Source organism: Aureobasidium namibiae, assembly GCF_000721765.1.
Source record: "Aureobasidium namibiae CBS 147.97 unplaced genomic scaffold scaffold_11, whole genome shotgun sequence".
NCBI classification, from domain to species: Eukaryota; Fungi; Ascomycota; class Dothideomycetes; order Dothideales; family Saccotheciaceae; genus Aureobasidium; species Aureobasidium namibiae.
Genome location: NW_013581198.1, coordinates 818,798 through 843,269, shown reverse-complemented (window position 1 = coordinate 843,269; position 24,472 = coordinate 818,798). Strand labels below are relative to the sequence as shown.

At 50.5% G+C, this 24,472-nt stretch overlaps 15 protein-coding genes across 15 annotated transcripts; 9 read left to right on the top strand and 6 right to left on the bottom strand.

Moving 5' to 3' along the window:
* Window positions 1-136: 136 nt before the first annotated feature.
* On the top strand, window positions 137-1,865 carry M436DRAFT_73954 (uncharacterized protein; the record flags this gene model as incomplete). The annotated part of the gene is made up of 2 exons (XM_013571002.1): window positions 137-1,747; window positions 1,797-1,865. 2 exons carry the CDS (start codon window positions 137-139, stop codon window positions 1,863-1,865), a joined length of 1,680 nt encoding a protein of 559 aa, XP_013426456.1.
* A 101-nt stretch (window positions 1,866-1,966) lies between these two features.
* On the bottom strand, window positions 1,967-2,845 carry M436DRAFT_73953 (uncharacterized protein; the record flags this gene model as incomplete). Its single annotated transcript, XM_013571001.1, has 3 exons — window positions 1,967-2,429; window positions 2,575-2,599; window positions 2,683-2,845. The coding sequence occupies 3 exons, from the start codon at window positions 2,843-2,845 to the stop codon at window positions 1,967-1,969; spliced, it is 651 nt and encodes a 216-aa protein (XP_013426455.1).
* A 252-nt stretch (window positions 2,846-3,097) lies between these two features.
* Window positions 3,098-4,451, top strand: M436DRAFT_49605 (SEP-domain-containing protein; the record flags this gene model as incomplete). The annotated part of the gene is made up of 3 exons (XM_013570771.1): window positions 3,098-3,163; window positions 3,274-3,635; window positions 3,686-4,451. 3 exons carry the CDS (start codon window positions 3,098-3,100, stop codon window positions 4,449-4,451), a joined length of 1,194 nt encoding a protein of 397 aa, XP_013426225.1.
* Window positions 4,452-4,699: 248 nt separating this feature from the next.
* M436DRAFT_49263 (oxidoreductase) lies at window positions 4,700-5,609 on the bottom strand (the record flags this gene model as incomplete). The annotated part of the gene is made up of 3 exons (XM_013570709.1): window positions 4,700-4,977; window positions 5,046-5,498; window positions 5,558-5,609. The coding sequence occupies 3 exons, from the start codon at window positions 5,607-5,609 to the stop codon at window positions 4,700-4,702; spliced, it is 783 nt and encodes a 260-aa protein (XP_013426163.1).
* A 1,291-nt stretch (window positions 5,610-6,900) lies between these two features.
* Window positions 6,901-8,851, top strand: M436DRAFT_16653 (uncharacterized protein; the record flags this gene model as incomplete). The annotated part of the gene is made up of 2 exons (XM_013570628.1): window positions 6,901-7,001; window positions 7,051-8,851. Coding segments are annotated over 2 exons (1,902 nt in total), but the record flags the coding sequence as incomplete, so codon positions are not given.
* A 152-nt stretch (window positions 8,852-9,003) lies between these two features.
* Window positions 9,004-10,181, bottom strand: M436DRAFT_49800 (uncharacterized protein; the record flags this gene model as incomplete). The annotated part of the gene is made up of 3 exons (XM_013570809.1): window positions 9,004-9,363; window positions 9,438-9,704; window positions 9,768-10,181. 3 exons carry the CDS (start codon window positions 10,179-10,181, stop codon window positions 9,004-9,006), a joined length of 1,041 nt encoding a protein of 346 aa, XP_013426263.1.
* A 1,865-nt stretch (window positions 10,182-12,046) lies between these two features.
* On the bottom strand, window positions 12,047-12,589 carry M436DRAFT_49019 (DUF1768-domain-containing protein; the record flags this gene model as incomplete). The annotated part of the gene is made up of 1 exon (XM_013570651.1): window positions 12,047-12,589. The coding sequence occupies one exon, from the start codon at window positions 12,587-12,589 to the stop codon at window positions 12,047-12,049; it is 543 nt and encodes a 180-aa protein (XP_013426105.1).
* Window positions 12,590-14,091: 1,502 nt separating this feature from the next.
* Window positions 14,092-14,912, top strand: M436DRAFT_83125 (supernatant protein factor, C-terminal domain-containing protein; the record flags this gene model as incomplete). Its single annotated transcript, XM_013571000.1, has 4 exons — window positions 14,092-14,244; window positions 14,296-14,320; window positions 14,378-14,839; window positions 14,902-14,912. 4 exons carry the CDS (start codon window positions 14,092-14,094, stop codon window positions 14,910-14,912), a joined length of 651 nt encoding a protein of 216 aa, XP_013426454.1.
* A 194-nt stretch (window positions 14,913-15,106) lies between these two features.
* On the bottom strand, window positions 15,107-15,589 carry M436DRAFT_49125 (uncharacterized protein; the record flags this gene model as incomplete). Its single annotated transcript, XM_013570676.1, has 2 exons — window positions 15,107-15,352; window positions 15,410-15,589. The coding sequence occupies 2 exons, from the start codon at window positions 15,587-15,589 to the stop codon at window positions 15,107-15,109; spliced, it is 426 nt and encodes a 141-aa protein (XP_013426130.1).
* A 291-nt stretch (window positions 15,590-15,880) lies between these two features.
* Window positions 15,881-16,171, top strand: M436DRAFT_49147 (uncharacterized protein; the record flags this gene model as incomplete). Its single annotated transcript, XM_013570680.1, has 1 exon — window positions 15,881-16,171. One exon carries the CDS (start codon window positions 15,881-15,883, stop codon window positions 16,169-16,171), a length of 291 nt encoding a protein of 96 aa, XP_013426134.1.
* A 238-nt stretch (window positions 16,172-16,409) lies between these two features.
* M436DRAFT_83124 (uncharacterized protein) lies at window positions 16,410-17,150 on the bottom strand (the record flags this gene model as incomplete). The annotated part of the gene is made up of 1 exon (XM_013570999.1): window positions 16,410-17,150. The coding sequence occupies one exon, from the start codon at window positions 17,148-17,150 to the stop codon at window positions 16,410-16,412; it is 741 nt and encodes a 246-aa protein (XP_013426453.1).
* Window positions 17,151-18,227: 1,077 nt separating this feature from the next.
* On the top strand, window positions 18,228-20,071 carry M436DRAFT_65002 (uncharacterized protein; the record flags this gene model as incomplete). The annotated part of the gene is made up of 2 exons (XM_013570896.1): window positions 18,228-18,549; window positions 18,810-20,071. 2 exons carry the CDS (start codon window positions 18,228-18,230, stop codon window positions 20,069-20,071), a joined length of 1,584 nt encoding a protein of 527 aa, XP_013426350.1.
* Window positions 20,072-20,620: 549 nt separating this feature from the next.
* M436DRAFT_83122 (uncharacterized protein) lies at window positions 20,621-20,953 on the top strand (the record flags this gene model as incomplete). Its single annotated transcript, XM_013570998.1, has 1 exon — window positions 20,621-20,953. One exon carries the CDS (start codon window positions 20,621-20,623, stop codon window positions 20,951-20,953), a length of 333 nt encoding a protein of 110 aa, XP_013426452.1.
* Window positions 20,954-21,625: 672 nt separating this feature from the next.
* M436DRAFT_65000 (NAD(P)-binding protein) lies at window positions 21,626-22,648 on the top strand (the record flags this gene model as incomplete). Its single annotated transcript, XM_013570895.1, has 4 exons — window positions 21,626-21,718; window positions 21,773-21,980; window positions 22,030-22,111; window positions 22,165-22,648. 4 exons carry the CDS (start codon window positions 21,626-21,628, stop codon window positions 22,646-22,648), a joined length of 867 nt encoding a protein of 288 aa, XP_013426349.1.
* Window positions 22,649-23,491: 843 nt separating this feature from the next.
* Window positions 23,492-24,445, top strand: M436DRAFT_83120 (uncharacterized protein; the record flags this gene model as incomplete). The annotated part of the gene is made up of 3 exons (XM_013570997.1): window positions 23,492-23,911; window positions 23,969-24,286; window positions 24,371-24,445. The coding sequence occupies 3 exons, from the start codon at window positions 23,492-23,494 to the stop codon at window positions 24,443-24,445; spliced, it is 813 nt and encodes a 270-aa protein (XP_013426451.1).
* Between the last annotated feature and the right edge of the window lie 27 nt (window positions 24,446-24,472).

Genomic DNA, 24,472 nt, shown 5'->3' with positions numbered 1-24,472 from the left:
GAGTCCTCGAGCTCCTTGAGCGCGGATGGCGAGGGGCCCTGAGACATGAAGCCGCACGAGCATGACGCTCGCCTTGGCGCCTTCCTTCTGCCAGCCCTCTACCAACCATTTAGCTGCATTGCTATATCCCAACACCATGTGCGGCATCTTTTGTTCCGTCAGTGCTACCGAACACCTGGTCCCCACCAAGAGACACTGCCTGCTCCTGGAGAAACGAGGTCCTGACTCTTCGAGAGAGCTAAGACAGAAATCTGAAAATGTTTATCTGACCTGTTTCAGTACCGTTCTCGCCCTGCGAGGCCACCATACTGTTGTTCAACCTGTACAGCATCTAGATTACCCTGATGCTTTCCTCTGTTGGAATGGCGAGGCCTGGAAGTGTGGTGGCGAGCCCATCTCAGGCAACGATTCGGATGTCGTTTTCACAACCATCGCAAGCCGAATTAAAGCTTCACATGGCGATGCTTCTGCTTCCCCAACTAGAACTGTGCAGCGGGCATTGCATCTCATCACCGGTCCATATGCATTTGTCTACTATGATCATCACTCAGATACCCTCTTCTTTGGTAGGGATCCTCTCGGACGCCGCTCCTTGATGTATCGCGTCGATGAAAATGGTAATTTTATCCTCTCTACCATCTCCGGCCAACAAGATCAAGCATGGCACGAAGTAGAAGCCGACGGTATCTACTCGCTTCATCTCAAGTCCTTCTATGCTTCTGCTCAGAAGAACGAGCCCTTCACACCCACCCGCTTTCCTTATCTCTCCTCCTCGAACACTATTGTCTCTACATCTCAAGCACCTGCATCGTCTGCCTCTCCGCTTAGCACTTCATCTCCTTCTGTTGCCAAGATCGAGTCCTTGCTGCGTGATTCCTTGAGACTACGTGTTTCCCACATCCCCGCCTGCTCACGTTCTGAGCCATCTTCCCCTGCAGCGAATCTTGCTATTCTCTTTTCTGGTGGCTTGGATTGCACACTTCTGGCGCGACTCTCACATGATATACTCGATCCTACACAGCCGGTTGATCTACTCAACGTTGCCTTTGAGAATCCTCGAGTACATCGTCGGCCTGCAAATGCAGACCCTAACGAACCTTGGTCACCTTTCGAACTCTGCCCGGATCGTATCACCGGACGCGCCTCGTTCGCCGAACTCCAAGCCATCTGTCCTGGCCGATTGTGGAGATTCGTCGCGATAGACATTTCGTACGCGGAGTTTCTCGCTCATAAACCAGAGGTTATCAGTTTGATTCACCCTCACAATACTGAGATGGATTTGAGCATCGCTTCTGCCCTCTACTTTGCTTCACGAGGCCGAGGGCTAACATCTCCGGGGTCTGAAGAGCCGGTCCAGTATACATCTGAGGCAAAGGTCTTGCTCTCTGGTCTAGGTGCCGATGAGTTGTTTGGTGGCTACACTCGACATGATACTGCTTTCCGTCGTCATGGTTTCTCCGGACTCAAAGATGAGCTCGACCTCGATGTTGACAGGCTGGGAAAACGCAATCTTGGTCGCGATGATCGTGTATTGTCCAATTGGGCAAGGGAGACAAGATTTCCGTTTCTGGACGAAGATCTTGTGAGGTGGGCAGTCAACGCTCCGGTGTGGGAGCGTTGCGGATTTGGTGAGAGTACGGAAGATCTGAACAGCGAGACTGGTCATCTGGAGCCTGCGAAGAAGGTATTGCGATGCCTCGCCTGGAAACTTGGGATGAAAACTGTGGCGGCAGAGAAAAAGCGGGCAGTAAGTGTTCTTTAGCGTGATACAATCGATATACTGACGACAGCCATAGATCCAGTTCGGCGCTCGCACAGCCAAAATGGAAGTCGGCCGGTCGAAGGGCACGCAGGCCATCATCTGAGGCCATCCGCTCTGCACTTCTTCCCGTGCTACACACAGAGCAACATCGGACGCAAGAATGCACAGTTGTTTTAGGAACAATAGCGCGTTCGAAGAGAGTACTCACTTTGCCTTCTTGGTCTCGTTGAGCGCAGGGTTGTAGTACTCTGGGTACGAGCCCTTGTAGCCCAACAGGCCTCCGCCAATCCAGCGACCGACTACAACTCCGAGTCCGTAGCTCAAATACTGCATCAACCATGTCGGTCCAACACTCCAACCCAAACTCACTTCGGCCGAGTCTAGGAACAACAAAAGTTGAGGAAGACTGGGAGAGGTGTTCTGCCGACTGCAATCTTCGAGATAAGAGTAGAGGTTGCGGAAGAATCGCTCGCTAATGCCCAGATCAGTGGCTGTGGTTTCTGACGATAGGGGAGATGTCTCGGCCGAGATCTCGATAACGCAAGGGCCTCTGTGCGATGGATCTGGAGTGAAGGTGTGAGGTGCACCAGGGGTGATTGATATCCTGGGGTTGGGATCCGTCGCAGAAATCTTGGTCTCTTTGCCGTTGAGCGTGAAGATAAAGGTTCTGTCTACAGTCAGCTTCGATCATGGGTATTGGATGAAGGCTTCCTAGGTGCCAAAGTCTGTGAGTCAAAATCTTCCAGTCGTTCTCAGTAAGACACTGTCATGTTACAGACTTCGGCACATAGCTAAGGTGATATAAAACGCACCCTTGTGTGACAGTGAAATACTCTTCTTGATGCCAATGCCAATGGGTGGGCGGGTCCGCATTTCGTTAGCTTTCTAAATACGATCACGAATCTCCTGAGGATACCTACCTAGCTGGGCACGTTGAGCCTTTGTGACTTTGGAAGAATCTGGGTATGTCTGAATCTCCAAGACGCTGTTGCCGGAGCCAGGAGTTTGCCAGTGCGTAGTCCTGGCACCATCGCAACTGACCAGATGTGAAGTAGTAGCGGTATTCGTGCGGATGAAAGGCATTGCTCAACTTGACGCTGGTCAGATGTCAGTGTGAAATGTACGAGTAGAAGAGTCGCGTAAGAGGGTTGATAATGGAAGGCGGGCTCATGAAGCTATGACCAGAAGCACATGCTTGAGGGGATCCGTTGTGAGCATGACGTGCGGGCCAAGGCGTTCGTTGGTTGATGGTCTTGCTCTCTGTCTCATGAAACCAGAAACATAATCGAAAGAACGAATCACTTGGAATTCTTGCACACATCATCAGATATCATCATGGATTCAACTAACGAAGATCTCATCGCTCAGTTCAGTGGCATCACTGGAGCATCGCCCGCAACCGTAAGTCTGGAACGAACCCTACCCCACATCCGTCACCAGTCTTCTGTTCACCTTCGACACCTTTCTATCTTTCCTTCCAGTCATCACCTTCTCACGAGACATCAATCCAGGCACAAACCGCTCTCACTGCATCCGACTGGAACCTGGAACAAGCCGTCACTCTCTACTTCGCATCCCAAGACGCTCCTGCCGAAGACAGCGACGACTCGACAGAAGCCGCCGCCGCGCCATCCCTGCCTTCGACAACTTCTGCCACAAACCAGTCCACCTCGGCCAGCCGTCCTTCACACACCCAGTCCAACATGGTTCGCACATTCCGTGACCTTCAGAACGACGAGGGCGATGACGACCACTCGGATCAAGATCCTCAGCAGGACTTTTTCGCTGGAGGCGAGAAGTCCGGTCTGGCTGTCCAGGACCCCAACAGACGCCCTCAGGATCACTTCCGCAACATCATGAACCAAGCTAGAGAGTACGTTGTACTCGACACCCTCTTTGTTAATTCAACTGACTCTCAACCAGAAACCGCGACCGTCCCGTTGACGACGATGAGGAGGAAGCACCTGCACAGTCGAGCGCCTTCTCAGGCCGCGCCCAAACTCTTGGAGGCGACGATGCTCCCTCGCGTGTAATCGAAGATCCTACTGCCGCCGCTGCGCCCACCAACGCCAGATCCTCGCTTCCTCGCGTGAGTCGTACCCTGCATCTCTGGCAGGATGGCTTCAGTATCGATGACGGAGAGTTGCACCGCTTTGACGACCCCCGAAACGCCCCTGTTCTTGCCTTGATCAACCAAGGCCGTGCTCCTCTCGCTCTGCTTGGGGTTCAACCAGGCCAGGAAGTTGACCTCCAACTCGACCCTCACAAGGATGAGAAGTACGTTCAACCCAAGCAAAAGTACAAGCCTTTCGGTGGCTCCGGTCAGCGTCTAGGCTCCCCTGCTCCTGGTCCCTCTGGCTCTACACCTGCACCTGCCGCTGCAGCTACATCATCCACATCCTCGACAGCTGCGTCGTCAGCACCAAAGGTCGATATTGATGAGGCACAGCCCACCGTACAACTTCAGATCCGTCTTGGTGATGGCGCACGCCTGGTCTCACGTTTCAACACAAGCCACACAGTCGGTGACATCTACAACTTTGTCATGGCCAGCAGTACTGCCAGCCAGAGCAGGGCTTTCACTCTCATGACCACCTTCCCCAACAAGGATCTGGAAGACAAGAGCGCCAAGCTGGAAGATCTGCCCGAGCTTAAGCGTGGTGGTACCGTCGTGCAAAAGTGGAATTAGACATATCCCGCATTGTGGGGCAGACCATTCAGCTGGGGCAATAACAAGTGTTTTAAAGCAAGCAGCATCAAAGAGCTTGCCATCTTCGGTCATCAGACCGCAGAGATGTGGGCTGTTCAGGACCGTCTGATGTTCGGGAGATGAAGACTCAGCCTTTGAGAAGCTAGGAGCAAAAGATAGACTTGCAACCTCGAGACAGGTCAAATGACAAAAACAATCATTATCAGCATTCATTGATGCTTGTTCCTCTAATTGATGGTGTATCCACCATCAGCGACCAAGGCAGCACCCTGAACAAAAGAAGATTTGGGTGAGCAAAGGAAAAGGATGCAGTCGGCTATCTCTTCGGGCGTGCCAGCTCTGTTCATGGGAGCAATCGAGATTGCTTTCCTGACCTCGTCGTTGATGAGTGGTGTCTCGATGACGCCAGGGCACACGCAGTTGACTCTGATGTTATGTGCGGAGTAGTCCAAAGCGTCTGATTTGGTGAGACCAATGATAGCTGCCTTGGCCGAACAGTATGCCGCTTCGTGAATCTTATCAGCATCCTCACCTCTAGTATTTGATAAAATGATGCTGTAGAGTAAAACTTACGTGCTTGAGGCCTAGCCACAATACCCAATTGACTGGCCACATTGACCACAATACCTCTATTCCCGTGCCTTCCATTAGTCGTCGGCAACGGATCTTGATTAACCATGATCTTCAACTCTTCCCTCGAACACAGCCACGAACCGCGATAATCTACATTAACAATCTGATCGAATTCCTCCAAAGTCATTTCATGAGACTTTTTTGCAGTGCCCAATACACCTGCGCAGTTTACCGCGTAGTCCAGACGTTTGAATTCATCGAGGGTTTTGCGGAAGAGATCGCGGACCGAGGAGGGTAAGGAAATGTCGGTGATGACTGCGAGGAAATGGACGGAAGGGAAGAGTTGGGATAGAGAGGAGGTGGTGGCGGTTAGAGAGACTGAGGAGATGTCGGCGAGGACGATGCGGGTGCAGCCTTCTTGGGCGAATGCTGTTGCTGTTGCTTTGCCGATGCCTGTTGGGGTTTTCGTTGGTATGCAGAGTAGGTGGGAATGAGGTGGAGGGTCTTCTTACCGGAAGATGCACCCGTAACGAGAGCCACACCGGGAAAGAGGGTAGAGGACATGATTGCACGTTCGAGAGAGAGACTTGTTCAGAGATAGTTGGGGAAATCCTAGAGGTCTCGATTCAAGTAGGAAGGATACTCATGATGGATATAGCTGTAGTTATGTATGTCATGCCCTTATCGATAGCTACATGGGTTTTGGGGTCAAAAGAAGTGGGGAACAATGACATGACCCCAAAAAGATGGAGGCATGAGCTGCGGACAAATTGTTGGAGTTGTTTGTACTACATCTCGTCAAAAAGCGGTATGCTAGAGGAGGTCCGATGAGAGTGACATTTCAGAATCAAAGGCATGAGTTGCACAGCCTCGAAGGTCGAGGACGGTTGCAGATGATGAGCAGTGATGAGCAGATTCTGAAACAGCTGGGGCGAGCAACCTGGTCGTCTATCATACGTACGTGGAAGAGCAACGAATATGAGCTATCAGACGGCGAGAAAGAAGAATAGATGTTCGTGAGGAGAACTGTAGCTAGTCGGACTAAAAAAGAAAAGGGCCAGGAATCGCGGCGGAAGCGTCGTGGGTTAGGTTTGGGTATACAAGCTCCAGGGGAGAGGGATGGGTGGAGACTTGGCGAGCGACCGGTGGAAAACGTTGACGGGCGACGGCATGAACTCAGGGGAAGAGTTGAAGCATATGGCAAACGGCAGAAGTGATAAGGGGCTCATGTGCCCATGGTGTTTCTGGATTGCTTGTGTTTTTGTCGTGCTGCATGTCCCCTCATGAATTTACGAAAATCATTGCATCGCGTGTAACCTTGATAATCAACAGCTCGTCAGCGACTTGAGCATCTCACACTCCAACTACAGTCAGGCAGAGCAGCCGCCTCTGCTCGCATTCCGCAGCGAACATGCTGCTTTCACCCTTTGGATCGCCGAGGCGACTAGCCATCTTGACAGTCCTCGTCTTCCTGGCAATCGTCGTGCTTGTGCGCAATTCGACATATTCCGAGTACCTCCCTAAATACGATCTTCCAACATTCGGTAACGCCAGACCACCCCAAGACATATCGACCGGAAGCAGCAGCTTCAAGGAGGGCTCAGCATTGACCGAGCCATGGCAAGAATACAAGCCTGAGCAGGACAAGGTCCAGCCAGCGCCGCCACCACCACCAAAGGAAGAAGAGTACGAGGAGAAGGTCCAAGTCACAAGCATTCCCACCAAGGCTTCACACTCGTCCACCACATCGACGTCCAAGTCAGTCAGCACATCTGCGTCCAAGACATCATCTTTGGCCAAAATCACACCTTTCGTACATGCATCGTACAAGGAGCTGCAAGCAAAGATCAAAGAGTTCATCCAATGGAACCGCCCAGAAAAGGGTGGCCATTGGCCTGGCTACGGCGATTATGTCGACAAGGACTACGACCCGAACCGCTGGGAGGGTCTTCCCATGTATGCAGCTATACTAATATGTGTCAAACTTCAACTAACGTACATCCAGGAACGTCGATTACTACGCGTCCAACGGCGTCAAGCAGCTCCAGAAGATGGGTCTTAACGCCTCCGTCTACAACCCCTACCCCGACTACCAATCCTCAGAATACAAGAAACAATGGGCAGGCGAGTACGCTTCCTGCAGAGGCCCTCGCGGCCAGACACTAGACAAGAGCCCGGAAGACTTGATCAAGGCCTGGCCACAACTCCCACAAAACTTCCCCAACATCAGTGTTGGCCATGATTTGGGCATCGATATCCATTCTTGCTTCGACCGCGAGTCGCGCTACTCTCCCTACGACAGCGTGTCCAAGGATGCTCCCGATTGGGAGTCTGTCAACTGGGGTCAGCTCCAGAACGAGTGTCTGAGCAAGAACAAGGAGCGATATGGCGAACACCAGCGTAGCTCCATGCAGCTCAGGCCCAGCAGGACAATGCCCAAGGAAGACGACCACAAGGAGGCTAAGCCCTCATCCGGTCCCAAACCTCACCACCGTACTGCGATCCTGATTCGCACCTGGGAAGGATACGCATACACTGAGAACGACCTCCAAGCCATTCGCTCGCTGGTCACCGAGACTTCCCTTCTCAGCGGTGGAGAGTACCAAGTCTATCTCTTTGTGAACGTCAAGCAACGCGACGCCGACATTTACGACAACGAAGAGACATACAACAGCGTCCTCCACCAAGTCGTTCCCGCCGAACTGCGCCATATCTCCGTTCTCTGGACCGAGAAAGTATGCGAAGAGTGGTATCCCAAGGTTGGCGATTGGCAAGTCTACTGGATGCAATTCATGCCTTTGCAGTGGTTCTCAAAGACTCACCCTGAGTTCGACTACATCTGGAACTGGGAGACTGATGCTAGGTACACAGGCAACCCTTATCATTTCCTCGAACAAGTCAGCTACTTTGCTCAGAAGATGCCCAGAAAGCATCTCTGGGAGAGAAACGCTCGTTTCTACCTGCCGGAAGCCCACGGAGACTACCAATCTTACCTTGCCGATACTGATGGAGCCATTGCCAATGCGACAAGCAAGGGTAATATGACGCCTGTGTGGGGCGCTCTGCCTTATGCCGCGACTCAGATCCCTCTCGGCCCAGAGCCACCTACTAGGCAGGAGGACGACGACTTTTCCTGGGGCGTGGACGAAGAAGCCGACCTCATCACACTCCAACCAATCTGGGACCCCAACGACACACAATGGTCCTACCGGCACAAAATCTGGAACTTCACTCCGGGAATTCGTCCCATCTTCACAGCAGAAAACGGAGCAGCCGAAGGTTTCTACCACGAGAGTTTCGAGACTATCCCCAGACGCGTCTTCATCAATACCTTGGCCCGCTTCAGCAAGAGAATGCTACATGCCATGCACGTTGAGAACCTCGAGGGTCGCTCCATGCAAGCAGAGATGTGGCCGGCGACTGTTGCCCTCCACCACGGTCTCAAAGCCGTCTACGCTCCCCACCCGATCTGGTCCTCTCACCACTGGCCTGCGTGGTACGCCGATGCCATTTTCAACGCCGATGCCGGTATCCCTGCTCGCTGGTCCCAACAATTCGACTCTGCATATGCCCACGACCGCGAAGTCAACTTCAAGACGTGGTCGTGGTATTACGCTACCGACTTCCCCAGGACGCTGTTCTGGCGGTGGTTGGGCTGGGAAGCTGAGGATGCTGGTTTGGGCAGTTGGGGAGGCAAGCAGGATGAGGAGGAAGGCAAGGAGATCAGAGGGATTGGGATGGTGGGTGGAGATGGCAAGATGTGTTTGCCTGGTATGCTGTTGCATCCTGTCAAGAAGGTCAAGAAACCTCAAGGACAGAATTAGAACTTGGGGTCAAAGCATGAGGGATTTTGGCGTTTTGTTTCATTCTATCCTGTAGTTTATTCAGGTACATATCTTTCGTGTATATATCATATTTTTTACACACACACACACACTTCATCTTCAGCCGCCTCCCGTCAAGTCTTTTGTAACACCGCATAAGCATTCTCCATAGCATTACTCTGCTCCAATCTCGAACTCGCCAATTTTTTCTGCCTCAACCTCTGCCAAACCCACCACAGCGCAAACAACCCCAATGTCAACACGACAGAGACAACGAAATAGATCCACAAATCGTGGGAATACGTCATGTGTCCTCCATGCTCGTCTGGGTCGAAATTGAAGAAATTCATCCCTAGCAGAGCAGAAACGAAAGTCGCGGGTAGGAATAACATTGTGACGATGGCGATTGTCTTCATAGCGGCACCGTCGTCTTTTGTGGCCATTGCAATGTCGACGTTTGTTTTTGCGTCGAGTTGGGTCATGAGGTTCGATGTCTGTTTTTTTCGTGAATTGGTTAGTGGGTTTCTTCTTTTGATATACTGGCTAGAAAAAGTGAATTTGTAGTCACCAGGTTTTGCTCGTTGCCCATGCGTCTGTCGTTTGACACTGCTCTGGCTAGAAAGCCTTGCATCATTGTGTGATGGAACTTCAACATGTCGGCTCGTGATGAGAGAATCTCTCGGTGTGGAGATGATCGTGAAGCTAGAATTTGACACTGCTGAGCGATGCACTCGACGACTTTGGTTGCTTCCTGGGTTGCTTCGATCGAGTGAACGGTATGTCTGGAATCTTCATACAGCTTGAGAAAGTAGTGTAAATCTGTGTTTCCCATGGGCTGTATCGTGGCAGGCTTTGTCAGCTGGAGCTTGTGGGATATTTGCCGAGGTGCAGTGCATACTCCTTTGCTCTTCTCGTTGTTTCTCATGATCCTTGCAATGTCCCAGACACTCTCGTCGTACGTTACCATCAGCTGTTCGAGCAGCAGTTGGTGTAAACCATAGGGTCCAGTAACGATGTCCTTGTCGTCCTCGTCCGACAGCACGTTGAGCATATCCCAGGCCAGGGATCTAGGCGTGTCGAAGCACAGCAGCATGTCTCGCTCTTTGCTGAACATAGAGATGAAAGACATTTCGTACCACTGGTATTGCGTAAAATCGACATTCTTCGGCGTTGCTTGGATGGTTTTGACAATCATACGAAACCACGTCTCCACTCCGGAAAGAACAGGCTTGAAAGTGGTGTTGGAAGGAGTTTCTGATACTTTCGTTCCGAAGAAGCCGTTGTGCTGGACACAAGTCTTGTTCCAGAACATTCGTGGTATGCTTGGGAAGTACTTGCATAGCTCCTTCCGTAGTGGCACATCGTCGAGGAAACGTTGTATGCTCGAGAAGCTTCAACTGGTCAGCATTGATACAGATGTATGCCATAGTAGATTGAAGCTCCCACATCACACAAGTTATTATCTCTTTGTTCTGATTTGTGTCAGATAACGTCGGTTACAAATCCAAAAGTTGCGATACCTCTAGCAGATCAAGTATGGGCAATTCAATCATCCGCCATGTCTTGCTCGATGAATCTGTCCAGAGAATAAACATGTCAGTACGACCTGATCTCCGGGCGGTACACTTTTGACCATACCGTAAACGAGAGCCTCAACAATTGCATTGGATCGTGGTTTACGATCGGCTGGCATTTGCATATATGAACTCGACATATCTTTTCGCGTTGATGGAAGTGAGTTGAGGCGGTCTCAGATGCTTTTTGAAATTCAGTTCGAGATTAATATATGCAAGTCAGCCGTGGTGGCTGGGGCCTGAGAAGGCGCTTCATAGCCCGGTTTTCTGCATGCTCACCGCAAAGACAGTGGGGCAAAGGCATCCTTCAGTGGCCAAGTCTCCTCGAGGACAGACGAGTCAGGAGTAGATCCGCTATGACAATCCCATATCGATCGAGATAAAGACAGTGGCCATCACGTAGGAAGAATTTGGTCGGTGCCGGCGCGTTGTCGACACAAATTGTCATCGAGTGAAAGTATTGATAGCCGGGGACATCATAAGACCATGGTCATGATAGACCGAGAGCTTTAGATCGTCTGTCATCACTTGAGGACATGATGGTATCAGAGGGAGAAGAGGGGGGGGAAGAGTACAAATCAAGGTCGTGTTCGAACAAACGCCTGGTCTGTGCAAACCTGTCAAAAACGCGCCTTCTTCAACAACTTCAATCGAACCTTCTTGCAACAATGTTGATGTGGCTCAAGAGGGCAACAACAGGTATCGCATAAGATCGAGTCACTTTGATATTGCTCGGATAAGTCTGGCAATGATCAGCTTTACGCATGTCACAAGCTTACTCTCGGTGGCTGACTTGCGAAAGTTAAGCTGATGAGCGAGAGGTACTCGGCGTGCAGGAAGAATGTGAATTTGCACTTTAAAATGATTGCCAACGGCTTATGGGAGGATTGGACTAAGTACCTGGTTCTGCTTCCTATTGTACCTGCCTGCAAAAGACACCTTCCAAGCCCTTGATGAGTGTAAGGACTTGACCTTCGCTTCAACAAGAAGGCAATCCGAGCCTTGATCGAATGTCCGTCCTCATCTTCGCCTCCATACTCATCCTTGGCTTTAGCCTCATGTTCATCTCCAGTCTGGAATCAGGCATCAACGTCCAAATGGCTAACCTCGTCGGCGTTCTTGTTGATCTTCGCTATCTTCACTTTCTTGCGCCAGAACTCTTACCCTTCGTAGAGAGTCAAGGCGTGGTGGGCTTGGTTTTCGCACGCTCTCCATTGGATTCGAGCAATGCGTTCTTGTTGCCATCGTAGTCGGATTAACGCTCTGCGACTGTCGAGCATAGCAATTCGAAAAGTCCCGAAAGAGGGTTTTTCGTAAGTGAGACTTTACGGTGCTTGAACGGAAAGGATCTGAAATTGAGATAGGCTTGAACCCTCTGATAGTCGTTGTATTCGCCGCGGTCGAGAATTATTCCATGCAAAACGGACTAAGACCTTCATTATGCCTCTAGTATACGAGTTTTATTGAGCGGCACCTTCTCTATTTACGACCTCTACTAACGCCCTTTATCAATATATCATCTAGGCAAAAGCAGAGGTCGATCAAAGGCAGTTATATGAGGAATCGGGGCTTAGTTGGCCTAAATCCGATTTCTTGTCTCTCTTTATCTTGTGGACCTTCCCTCTTCCTCTTCCTTCCTGATCCTCTCTCTAGCCTTCATCAAGCACTTGCCCAACAGATTCGCACCCCACTCTTCTCTCTTCGACAACGCTGATTTGGCATTGAATCCAACGCCCCAGACTCGATCACTTGCACTCGCCTCCACCAGCTCCCTATCCCCGGTCGTCAACAACCTGTCCCTCAACTCCTTATTCTGCGAGAACTTCAGATAACTTCCTTCTTCGACAACTTTCTCTTTAATTTCATCCCACGCGGCATCATCCCAATCGGCGATACCCCGACCGAGGTCTTTCTGCTCTTTGGGATATGGAGTTCTGAGGATGTCTGCAGCCGTTGCTTGATCGCCGCGAGAGACTGCTTTCTGATGCATCATGTATTGCTCTGCGCAGTTGTATGTATGATTCGTCAAAGGATGTGTGAATGACGAGATGAACCACTGGCTGAGATAGCCATGAGGTTCCTCGTACTCGCGATGAAAGAGGAGGGGTGGACGAACGCTCTTCTTGTTGTGTCTCTCTCGACCCATGGCAGACGATGGGTTGATACTTCTTTCGTGAATCAATTCGTCTGATGGCTGTGAAACCTCTCCGGACAAGTCCTCGTGTTTTTGCTGTTGGGTCCTTCTGCAGCCTTTCGCAGATTTCTTTGGCTGTGTCTTTGGGGCTATTTTCTTCCCAGTCATGGCAACAAGGTAGGTTATGCGGTAGATATACAGCAGTCTCAATTCGGTGGCTATTATGTAAGCAATATGGTGTGAGTTCTTGTGTTTGCAAGTTATAGAAAAGAGGGAAATGTCGTGTTAGCAAAGTGTTCCGAATCACCGCAAGCTCCAAATTCAGTCACCGGGCACGTGATAAGGTTAGTCATATCATAGCACCTTCCATCATCGAGTGGTTCGTCATGGATGTGCGATAGGAGTCCTACGAAAGAATAATCAAGCTGGAAAGGGTCAAGGAGATGGGTGGAAGGGCTCCAGGAGAGCAGTGTGAAGGCGGAAATGCTCCATGAACGTTAGATCAACCTACTCAGCCCCCAAATCGGCCTTCTCCTTCCACTCTCCAAGATCGCCATCCCAGTCTTCTTTCTTCTTTCCTTCATTGATGCCCTTCTGAAACCTCTCAAGTCTCCTTACACCCTCCCAGGCCTCTGCATCCTTTTCCTCCTCCGTCCGACCGTCTTGGTCCTCCAGCTTCTTGACCTCCTCGAACTTGGGCAGGATCTCGTCAATGGCTGCAGGACCGCAAATTGCAAGCAGAGTGTCTTTCGGCCCGGTCAAGGATTCACCAGCGAAGAAGCCAATTCCAGAATCAAGAGGGCCGAGTATTGTATTGGGGTTCTCGTGATGTTGAGCGAAGTGCTTTACATCTTCGTAGGTTTGGCAGAGGTGGTACTTGGTCGTGTCGATGGAAGGATAGAATTTGGGCAAGGCGGGAGATGTCATGATTGCTTGTGGTTTTCGAAAGTCGAAGAGATCGAATTGCTGGGTATGTATGTGTGTTGTCGCAAGTTGTAGAATCGTGTTAGGAAAACGGTCTGGATGTGGCTCCACTATTGAAGGATTGTGGCAAAGCTTGGTTGAACAGGCGATCAATAGGCCAGAGACTGGTTAAGATATCACGACGGAGGTCCTGCAGTATTCTTGAGTATCTAGTGACGGGCTAAGAGCCATGTTAGATGACAAAAGGCGTCTATCAGTTGTGGCCAATGTGGTTGAAGTCACTCTTCATCAACAACTAAATGGGTATGACATGTTTTCTGCTGTGCTGTGGAGACAGCTTCCATCAAAGTCTCAGGGAATTGAGGAGATGTCTCCAGCTCAATCCGAGACCAATGTATAGACTGACGAAAGGTCGAAGGGGTGGATGGGGTGCATAAAGGAGAAGGTCGAACAGCCCCAGGATTGGTTTGAGGGGGTCTGTGCTCGGCGCATCCCTGAAGCGTGTCCCGTAAAGCTCATGAGGAGCAACATCTGAACAACAACATCTTTGCTGTCGCATACCGCATTGCTCTGTCGCAAACTTGTCCGACATGGCACCTCTATTCGCCCTGCTCGGCCTCCTGGGCTTCCTAACGTCCTTTGTGTCGGCGACAGCTCTGACATACAAGCTTCCTCCCAATGGAAAGGAGTGTTTCTACTCGCACATTGAGCAGAAGGGCGCAAAGGTCGCCTTCTACTTTGCTGTACGTCTTATCCATCCAGTCAGACCTCACGCGTGCTAATGCGACATTCAGGTTCAATCCGGTGGCTCCTTCGATGGTACATGATCATCCCCGCTCGTCTCACGATTTACCCAAGTTTAACACGCCGTCACAGTCGACTACGCAGTCCACGGACCCAGCTCAGAGCCCGGCAGAGAAAAGACCATCCTCGACGGCACCAAGGAGCGCCAGGGCGACTTTGTCTTCACCGCCAACGAGGCCGGCGAGTACCGTTTCTGCTTCGACAACAGCATCAGCACTTTCGCCGACAAGATGATCGACTTCGAGATCTCCATCGAGAACGAGCCCCGCGCCGCCAGCATTCCCTCCAAGCAGGGCGCCAACATTGAGCAGACTTCAGCCCTCGAGAACTCGGTCCTCAAGCTCAGCGGCCAGCTCAGCACAATCACCCGCCAACAGAAATACTTCAGAACCCGCGAGAACAGAAACTTCTCTACCGTCAGAAGCACCGAGCAGAGAATCTTCAACTTCTCCATCATTGAGAGCTTGATGATGGTCGCCATGGCTGGTATGCAGGTCTTTATCGTCAGAATGTTCTTCCAGACTGGACGCAAGGGTGAGATCTTATTCCGATGATACTTCTTCAGCACTGTCGGTATACTGACATGGACATTCCAGGTTACCTCTAGAGATGTCGCGCACAAGTACAGTTCTCGAACATACGCAAAAAGAAATAAACGCTTTATATGCTTGTCATGCCCCTTGATGCTCCATCCCCCTTTGACTCGAACCCGTCCGATCACAACATTCTATCATGATTCTGCTACGCAACGTTATGCTCTTGTGGTTCTTAGATTCCTCTCCTCCCGAGGACAGCGCCGTCTCACGAGACCACCTTCCCGTCCTCAATTACCATATACTCATCTCCGACCATCATCTTCATCTCCTCCTCGACCATAAAGTTGTCATGATCGCCCGTCAAAGCTTTGCTAGCCGGATCATACATGAAGCGTGCAAAAGACATGTAATCACCAAACACAAATGTGCAGATGGCATCATACGGCAGAAGATTCGCTTTCCCTTTGAGCATATCTTGCATGATATTTCTGTCACGTTGCAGATGGTATGTCTGTTCATAGCCTACATTAGCTGTGGTTGATTGAAGGACAGGAGATCATGTGCTTACGAGACTATATGTTATACACCCGTGCTTGACCAACACTCCTTTGGCCATTTCTGCGTGCTTTTTGTTGTAGTGTGATACAAAGTCTGCATCGCTCAGGCCTGGCTTCTTTTTTACGAGTATTGTTGCTTTGACGACTTTGCGGAAGCCTGTCGTGTTTGGATAGCCGGCTTCTAGCACCATGATGGTCTTGCTGAGTTGAGATTTGGTGATGGGCCGGAAGACGACGTGATAGAGAGAAATGTCAGGTAGATAGTGATGATGGTCTAGAAACCTTACTCTCGGAGAATTAACATATTTGAGATGCAACCAGCGTGGGTTGCCGTTGTCTTCGGATAGAGGGGTGCTCCGGTGGTAGTACGGCTTTAGGCGGTGTTTACGATTCGAAGTGTTTACTCCGCTGCGCGACAGCGAGACACTCGACCCCTTCACGTCGACCCCTCGATCTTATCTCGCTCGTCCTCCTCGCTCGCAATGGATCATGAGTCCGCGTCACCGCCGCCCTCGCTCGCTCCTCCGGCGACCGATGCTCCCTACCGAATACCTCTCTTCACCTACGTAACACGCACTACCTCTACCTCGTACACAACAGACATCCGCCTCTTCTTCGGCATTACGGTTCTGAGCTCACTTCTCGTGTATTCGAGAGGTTTTGGCTGCGAGTTCTTTCTGCTGTTTGCAGGTGCAGGCGTGGTCGTGTGGAAGACTGCAGAGCCAAGAGAGGGTATGGAGTTCAAGAGGGTCAAGAGAGCTTTGAGAGGATGATTGAAGAGGTATATGAATATATCATAAGAATGGCATTCAGCTAGGCGATTGCGTCAGGCATCATATGACTATGCGGGACATAACATTCTACAGGTGAGGAGGGTACGCTTCTACGTAGCAGGGCGACTCAATGAACTCTTGCATAGGCTCGCCTGGAGCCCTCGATTGGGAATCCTCAAGCAGAAAGCTAGCAGTCCCCCCGAGGAGATCAAGGAGGTTTTCTCCAGGCTAGATCCATCTAGCCTTTCACCTTCAGACCTCTGAACCGATCATCAATATACGTATCTCCTAGCACTCTTTTCTCGCAGACTCCTTGCTCAAGATGCTCATCCCCACGATATCCAGCGGACCTGAGCAGTATACCCAAATCTTCCCATTTTGAGTATTGTATCGTGCAGTCAATCAATGGTGGCAAGTAAAAGCAAACCTCCTTGTTTTTCTCAATCTGCTCTTTTGCCCGTGTGCAAGCACGTATACCCAGTACGTCGGAATGCTCGCTCTTTGCATGGCATCTTTCGTGATGCTTGCGAGCTTTGTCTGCAGGAACACCATAATCCTCATTACAAGCTCTCACAAACTCCAGACTCAACCTTCCGGCTTCGAAGTCTGTGGCATGCTGTAGACAAGCATAAGCCAACTCAGGCTCGCAGATACCAGTCTCAGCATGTGTGCCCGCTACACGCTTCGAGCATGGAGATTCGCCTAGCAGTACGGCAAGATCGGGCATAGTTGTGATTATGTATTCGTCCAAAAGCATAGGCAGGAAATATGGTGTATCCCAAGGTGTGATGAAGCCAAGGTTGTCATCTAGAGTGTTCTTCAAAATGTTGACGACCATGCCAATTGCGCTTCCTATGGCGAGATTGGTTGTAATTGACAAAGGGAGCTTGTCCAGGTGTAGCCATAGCCAGGCGAGAAATGATTGTAAAAGCAGTATTCGTATGCTTGTGCGGAGGAAGAAGGTAGGGATCAATTTCATTGTGATCGTGCAGAGACACCAGTCAACTTGAGCAGTGTTTCGTAGGTTAAACTGGCCTTATCTTCACTTTTGACTGATCTAATGACGGATTGTGATCAGCAACTCATAGTTTAGTATCGAATCCTTCTCGGGAACAAGACGGCCAGCAAACATCCGGTTCATGACACAGATGGGGAACAATTGCATCTCAGTCGATGGAACGAGAAACCGAAAAGGTAGTCATCACCATCATTGATGGCCAAAAGAAAAAGATGTGCTCTCCATCAGGGAATCGAACCCTGGTCTCCCGCGCTTGACGAGATATTACTCTTGACAAGCGGAAATCATGACCACTAGACCAATGAAGATGAGCCAGCTGAGCTGGTATTGGTTGATGAAGCATTTTTTCGACAATTCCCAATATATCCTCTTGATCTCTCGTCCTACACGCCATGTGCGCCATGCTCACCCTCTTGACTCGACCATGGCCTCGACTTCTGCTACTCGAGTTCATGTAGAGGGTAAAGATCAGATCACTGGATTCTCTCGAGACACGCAAGACTCAGTATCCAAGAAGTATTAGTAAACCGAGATCGGAATCTTGACAGTCGTTCAAAAGTGCTGGCAGAGCACAAATGAGCGGAAAGGCCTCGTCATCTTTTTCTTCGACTCTATTGACGTACGGTTTAACTTTGGAACACGGCTTGCTTCAACGCTAGAAAGGGGATCTTATCTGGACGCCGTTCCCATGAATTGAAACAGTCTCGACCCTAAGTTACCTTTTCTCTTCGACACTTGCCACGACAGAGGGCACCAACTCGTCGCATTCCAACCACAACTCGCTGCTCTTGTCAGCTTCAACTCATCGACAGACTCGCTCCTCCGCCAGTTCGGCCCGCTGCGTGGCCATCATTCTTTCGGCCGAGTCTTCCATTCGCGACGCCATAACGCGCCAGCGTACGGCACTTTCTCGTAATCAACAGTCACTCTGATCTGGACCCAATCTACCGAACGACGTGCCCAGTTTCAGTGGGGAAGGACGCTTTCACCTCCACCTGACGCGCGCGAGCGCCTTGACCGCTCTGTTCTTAGCCATCAATGCGCGGGATGCTGTCGCTGTCGCCCTTGTTGGTGTTGCCTGCTCTCATCGGCCAAGTTGTCGCCACCAGTCCGACTTTCCCCAATGGGACCGAGAGGGACGAAAATGGAACCGATGCCGACGCTGATGATTCCAAGAGAAAGTCCGCCTCTCTTGAGAAGTTCTGCTCGGCTCAGTTGAATAGTTTCGTCGCGACATATCAGAGTACAGAGATTGCTACTAGCAGGTGGACCTGGTATGAAGGTTTTGGACCGACTGACTCTCTGGGAGATCTGACGGGATCTGTCACCTCTCAAACCTATTGGACCAGTACTTTCTTGTGTAAGTGCCATAGAGACCGGTTTCACTTATTTTGTTTCCTTCCGACTTGCTTCATCTCAGTACCTCGCATCGCTGTTTGCCTTGATTCCATCTTCCTCCCTTGTCCACTATCTTCAGGCTTTCATCCACCCCTTTCCCATGAGACCAGGTTATCGGGCTCTATATCACTTTGTAGAACGAACCTGTCCAAGGTCTAGCGCCTGGTTTAAGCATGAAGCCTCGTCCAAATACGTATAGTGTATGGTGCTAATTCTGACCAGATACACAATATGCCATTCGCGCGTACACGCCAAAGCCACCATGTTGTAGTTCCTGCTATATGACAGCAGGCACAATCGACTTTTATTTCTGGCCAGATCAAGCAACTCCAACTGCACCAGCTCCCGGCCAACCTAGTACAAGTGTCGACGCGCAAGGATTTACCTTTACTTCGCCAAGTGTGTACATGGCCTTTAGTTCTTTGGTCGCAAGCAACAAATGTGGCCAAGTAGGAGACGCCTGGACCAGCACGACCATAGGCTTTGACGCTTCGGAGATTACAACTGCCAGGCCCATCACCACTCTGACACAACTTGAATCCGACTATGTCTCCGAAGGCTCGACATACAGGATGATGGGATCAGCGATAACGACACAACCTCCACCAAAGTCTGTAGACTTTGATGAAGTAGGACAGAACTGCTCTGCGATTTCTGGATACGTTTATTGGCCCGATAATCCCATCAACGCGGCGAACGCAATGTATCACGACGACCCTTGTCACCCCGTCATATTACTGCCACCAAGATTGATCAGCATGCAACAGCCCTGGATCAATTCAAAATGCGGAGCAGATCCAAATCTGAGCGGAGCATACGATCCACCGAGAGTGCTGACACCAATGCTCACCGGCACTGAGCTCGCTACCCCAACAGCTGATTGGGGAGGTCGGGTCAACGGAGACGGAGATGCTAGCCCAGCGTCCAGCGTTGAGACTGGTGCACCTAGCACGACAACAAGACCAGTTTCTACTGGTGTCACCGCGGTCTATGAATCAGCCAAGTCTTCGCCATCAGCGGAGTACGCATCAACCGTTACATCGACTGCAAGTGCTGCGACGACAGCAATTGTGTTTTCTGGACATCATGTTGGCCCTGATTCGGTCACTGGCATGGCTGGTGCCATCCTCAGTGGCCTTGGAGGCGGATCTGGATCTAATACTGGATCTGGATCCGGATCTGGATCTGAGTCTGATTCTGATACTGAACAAAGCGCGTCCAAATGGAACCCTACTCAGGCCGTTGGATCATCTGTCATTACTGCTTCTCCTTCAATCTCACCTTCTAGCAGTGGAAGCGGCAAGAAGATACAGAGCAGCAGTAGCAACAGCAGGGAGTCGGCGTCTGCTTCCGACACAGCTAACAGTGCCACGAGTGTGGCTCAGGCTGGTGCCACACAAAGTGGTGCAGCTGCACCTGCCTTGTTCGCCACCAATCCGGCGATATGGTCATTCCTCGCGCCAATATTTCTTTTGTGGATATGAAATTGGATAATTTAAGGGCATGTGGTTCTTCTCTCCTGTGTGTACATTATACTATACTGTCAATAGCTTTTGTTGTTCTTCTGGTCGCTAGATATCCACGGTTGGCTTCTTGGCGTTGTTGCTATAAAAGCGGTCTTTCTGAATATAGACATATCTCTGATCCAATTTAAACTCTCCTTCGTGGCCCAAGGTCTACAGTGTAACGATAGTCACTTAGGAGAATATCCTTAGCGATGAGCAATATCTATTGAACATAACTTGTATGACCGCGTCTGTCTTGATGACACCTCTAACCGTGGGTCTACGGATATCTCTCCTCGCCTCGACGTGCATTAGAGCAAAAAGACGTGGGTATGGTCGTCGCCGCGGTGGTTTGTATTGAATCAGGGTGATACCAGCATCGTCAGCACAAGAGCAGTTTGCTTGTTGAGCAAACAACTCGTCATAGACAGGACTAAAGTCCGCGACGCGAGACAAAGGCCGTTCGCGTCCGTCTCGCATTTCCACGCTCTACACCACCAACTACAATAGTCCATTGGCGCTGACACGATGGCTCAATCAACCCAAATCTCCATCTCAGAACCCGCTGTCGAAAACGCTATCCCGCACTCGCCTACTCTCGCAGCAAAGCGCTCACACGATCAGATCGAAGCCGTCGCAGACCCCGCGCCCACGCTGAAGAAAGTCAAGACGAACGATGATACGCTTCAAGTCAATGGACCTGCGGACACACAGATGCCGGATGCTCAAGATGTGGCAAGTAGGGTATCGGCGCAAGAGCCGGGACACAGTGCCGCATTGGCCGCTCTGGACGACGGTGTCAAAGAGTCGGACGCTGCTAGCGGCAGGAGTGCATGGTGTATGAGCCTGGGAGAGCTGTGAACTGGTCGAGTTCTGTATCAAAGGCAGTCTATCATTGGTGAACATGGAGGATCCTCTTACACCACTGGCCCTCCCTGAGGCAAAGACGAGCTCTACACAATGTCGAGTCGGCGGCACATGATCCTGACAAGGAAACATAGTATGTTCAAAAGCACCTCTCACTGATGGCGCAGAACAACAGCTCCGGTAGCATCACGGTTCCCCGAGCCAGTCGGTCGGTTGGTGTTTCTACAGAGTCAGGTTTCTCTCCAAAGGAGGATCGACGTGATGACTGAAGCCGTCAGGAGAGAGAATCACAGTCAGCAAAGAAGGAGAACAGGGTGGATGTTGTACCGCCGTACCTGCTCCAAGGAGGATGAGAGAGCTTCTTAGAAGGAACAAGTTGTAGCACATACATCGAATCCCTCCACATCCCTGAGCAAATGAAGGCGTGATTCGTACCTATATCATAGTATCAAAAGTTATCCACTTTTCGTCAGACTATGCATATATGATCGTTGATGATCGGAACCCTGATCACCAGAGAAAGATGCCCCACTAGTTTGAGGAAGGATCGTCACCAAAACGTCACTCGTCACTTCCCTAAACAGATCATCATATGTCGAGCTTAAATACCTTCTGTCTCCTCACCTTCATCATTGAGGTATACAATTCAACACAACTTGAATCAATATGTCAAACAGTAACTTTCAACTCAGCAACGTCTTTGACGTCAAGGGCAAGGTCGCCCTGGTCACTGGTGGTGGCTCCGGAATTGGTCTGATGGTAATTATTGCAGCCGACTTGCGATGATACGATGCAATATACTCATTCTCACAGGCCACTCAAGCTCTCGCTGTTAACGGTGCTAAGGTCTACATCGTTGGCCGTACCGAGGAGAAGCTCAAGACCGTTCAACAGACTTACGGAAAGGAAATCCCTGGCGAGATCATCCCCATTGTTGGCGACGTCACCAAGAAGAGTGAGATTGAGAAGCTCGTCAAGGAGATCGAGAACAGGGAGGGCTTCCTTGATATCCTCATCAACAGTATGTCAGCACACGAATTCCCGGTTGAACCAAAACTGACAATCAATAGACGCCGGCATCGACGCTGGCAAGCTCACTCCCGACGGCAAGAACGCCGAGGAGATGAAGAAGAACCTCTTCGACGAGGACACGTAAGATCCTGTCATATCACCTCATCGCGTGTCGTTACTGACTGTCATACCAGCTTCGAGGACTGGAGCAACCTCTACACTACAAACGTTATTGCACCTTTCTTCCTCAGCACTGCCTTCTTGCCTCTTCTCCAAAAGGCTACTGAGCGTACGCATGGCTGGTCCAGTACCATCATCAACATCTCTTCTATCTCTGGTCTTGTTCGCATCTCTCAAGGTCACTTCAACTACAATGCTTCCAAGGGAGCTGTTGTTCACCTGAACAAGATGCTCTCCTCCGAGGTCCAGAGCTCCGGCCTCAAGATCCGTATCAACGCCATCGCTCCTGGTGTCTTCCCCTCCGAGATGACTACTGGTGAGAGCAAAGACGACCAGAAGAGCGAGCTTCCCAAGGAGCACAAGGGAGACTTGCCTTCGCAGAGACCTGGCAGAGAGGAAGACATGGCAGCGGCTATCCTCTTTGCTGCAGCTAATCAGTACTTGAACGGACAGAATATCCCTGTGGACGGTGGATACTTGATTCAAACTGGTACCTAAGCCATAACCATAGCATGTCTTGCTACGATGTATAACGAATAACAAAATTTCATGACAAAAAGTGGTTGTGATGCTCCTTTGGGCCCTTTGATTTTGTGATGACAGGAAAATAAGTTTAGCACATCTCCAGATGGTCAGAGCTTCCCCACATCGTGCAAGCCTCGTGGAGCTCGTGCACCTCTCGTGTGCCAGCTTGCCTATCGAACTGGGTTTCAAGCACGCTATTTCGTTTTTTTAAAAAAGCGCCGGAGATGGCCATATTAGGTCGCCTGGTCCAAGGTACGCTTCGATTGTCATTGCTCGTCACGCGAGAGGACAGCATATAGGTATCGTGATGACCACGATTCGAGCAAGACAATCCTTCGGCTCGCTCGCGCCTCGGCTTGGCGTGGGAAACCATCGCATGTCTTTCGCTTCCATATCCATTTCCACGCTGTTTGATCGTCTTGGGTAGCCACAGAAACAGGGCACATCGACTACTATGTCAGATACACAAGTTGCGGACCCTAATCCGGACGCAAATGCTCTGTTCTATGGTAAGACCACACAGTCAAAAGTACTCTGAGTAAGCTATTGATGTTTGAAGACAGCTTGACTCGCCAATGGTCATCGGTAGAGACACGATCTATCCGAGAGTTGTTGGACGTAGGCCACCACCAAGTAGTACACCAACAAGTAATAATGCTGACTGAGGCTTGACAGCGATCTACGTGTAGGCAAGCATGCATTATGTAGGTGTTCCATTACGCATGAGGTCAACAACCGCTAACGAGCGGCTGTTGTAGTTTCACTGAGATTGAATTCTTTCAGAGCCATCAGCGTAACAAGCTTCGGGAAACCGTCATGACGCGATTTCCGTATACGCCTCAGCTGTTCTGGTCGAGAACGTGTTCACTTCACAATGGCTTCTTTGGCTGCGAGTACTCTCTCCCGCCAGCCACAGTGCCCTACTCTACCTACTTCCGCATGGCCGTAAAGTCACCCAAGAACCAAGGCTTACCCGATTACGATTCTCCGCACGGATCTCTTGCCTACGAATGGTCCGAGATGGGCTTTCTGTCCTCTTCCTCTACTAGTCGGAACATCTTGATCTGCTTCAATGTGCCTGATAGTGTTATCGTTGGACTCCAGGAATCTTTGCCAACAATGCTACAGGACTTGCAAGGGCCCTATGCATTGCATATACCATTGTTGGAGCAGCTGACCATGCTATACGATATGAGTATTGGGCACGTCCAAGGCACAGTCGCAAGCATAGAAGAGGTAAAGTCAAATCAAGTTCTGATGACCACCATACTTTTCAAGGCTAACATCTGATAGGCAGTCTTGAAGCTCGCAAGTGAGAACGACAGGATTGTCGATCTAGATGACCCACCATCAAAAAGACGGAAAGAACAACTCGCAGCCGTCTTCGAGATATCACGCCACGCGACTCAACTGGTAGAGACGACGCAAATGGCAGTCGACACAGTCGATCGCATGAGAGTCGAGTGCGAAAGCTTTGCTGCAGCACAGAAGACGCCAGACAGGACGCTTGCACAAAGGGCTCGGAGACTTGCTTTCGTACACAGCATGGTTAAAGGCCTGACTGCTCGCGCCGTGACTAATGAGAAGAGACTGGCTAATGAGCAAAGCTTGGTATGTTCTGCTCTTTCTTTCCTTCCCATCTCTACACTCAGGACCGTTATTAAAACCACAGAGCTAACGACTTCCACGATGTAGCTGTCGAATTTGATCGCTCAGGACAACAGTGAGATTCTACAGCGACTAGCTGCCGCGAACAACGATGAGTATTAGCTCGATTGGGGCCTCGAAGGAGAAGGA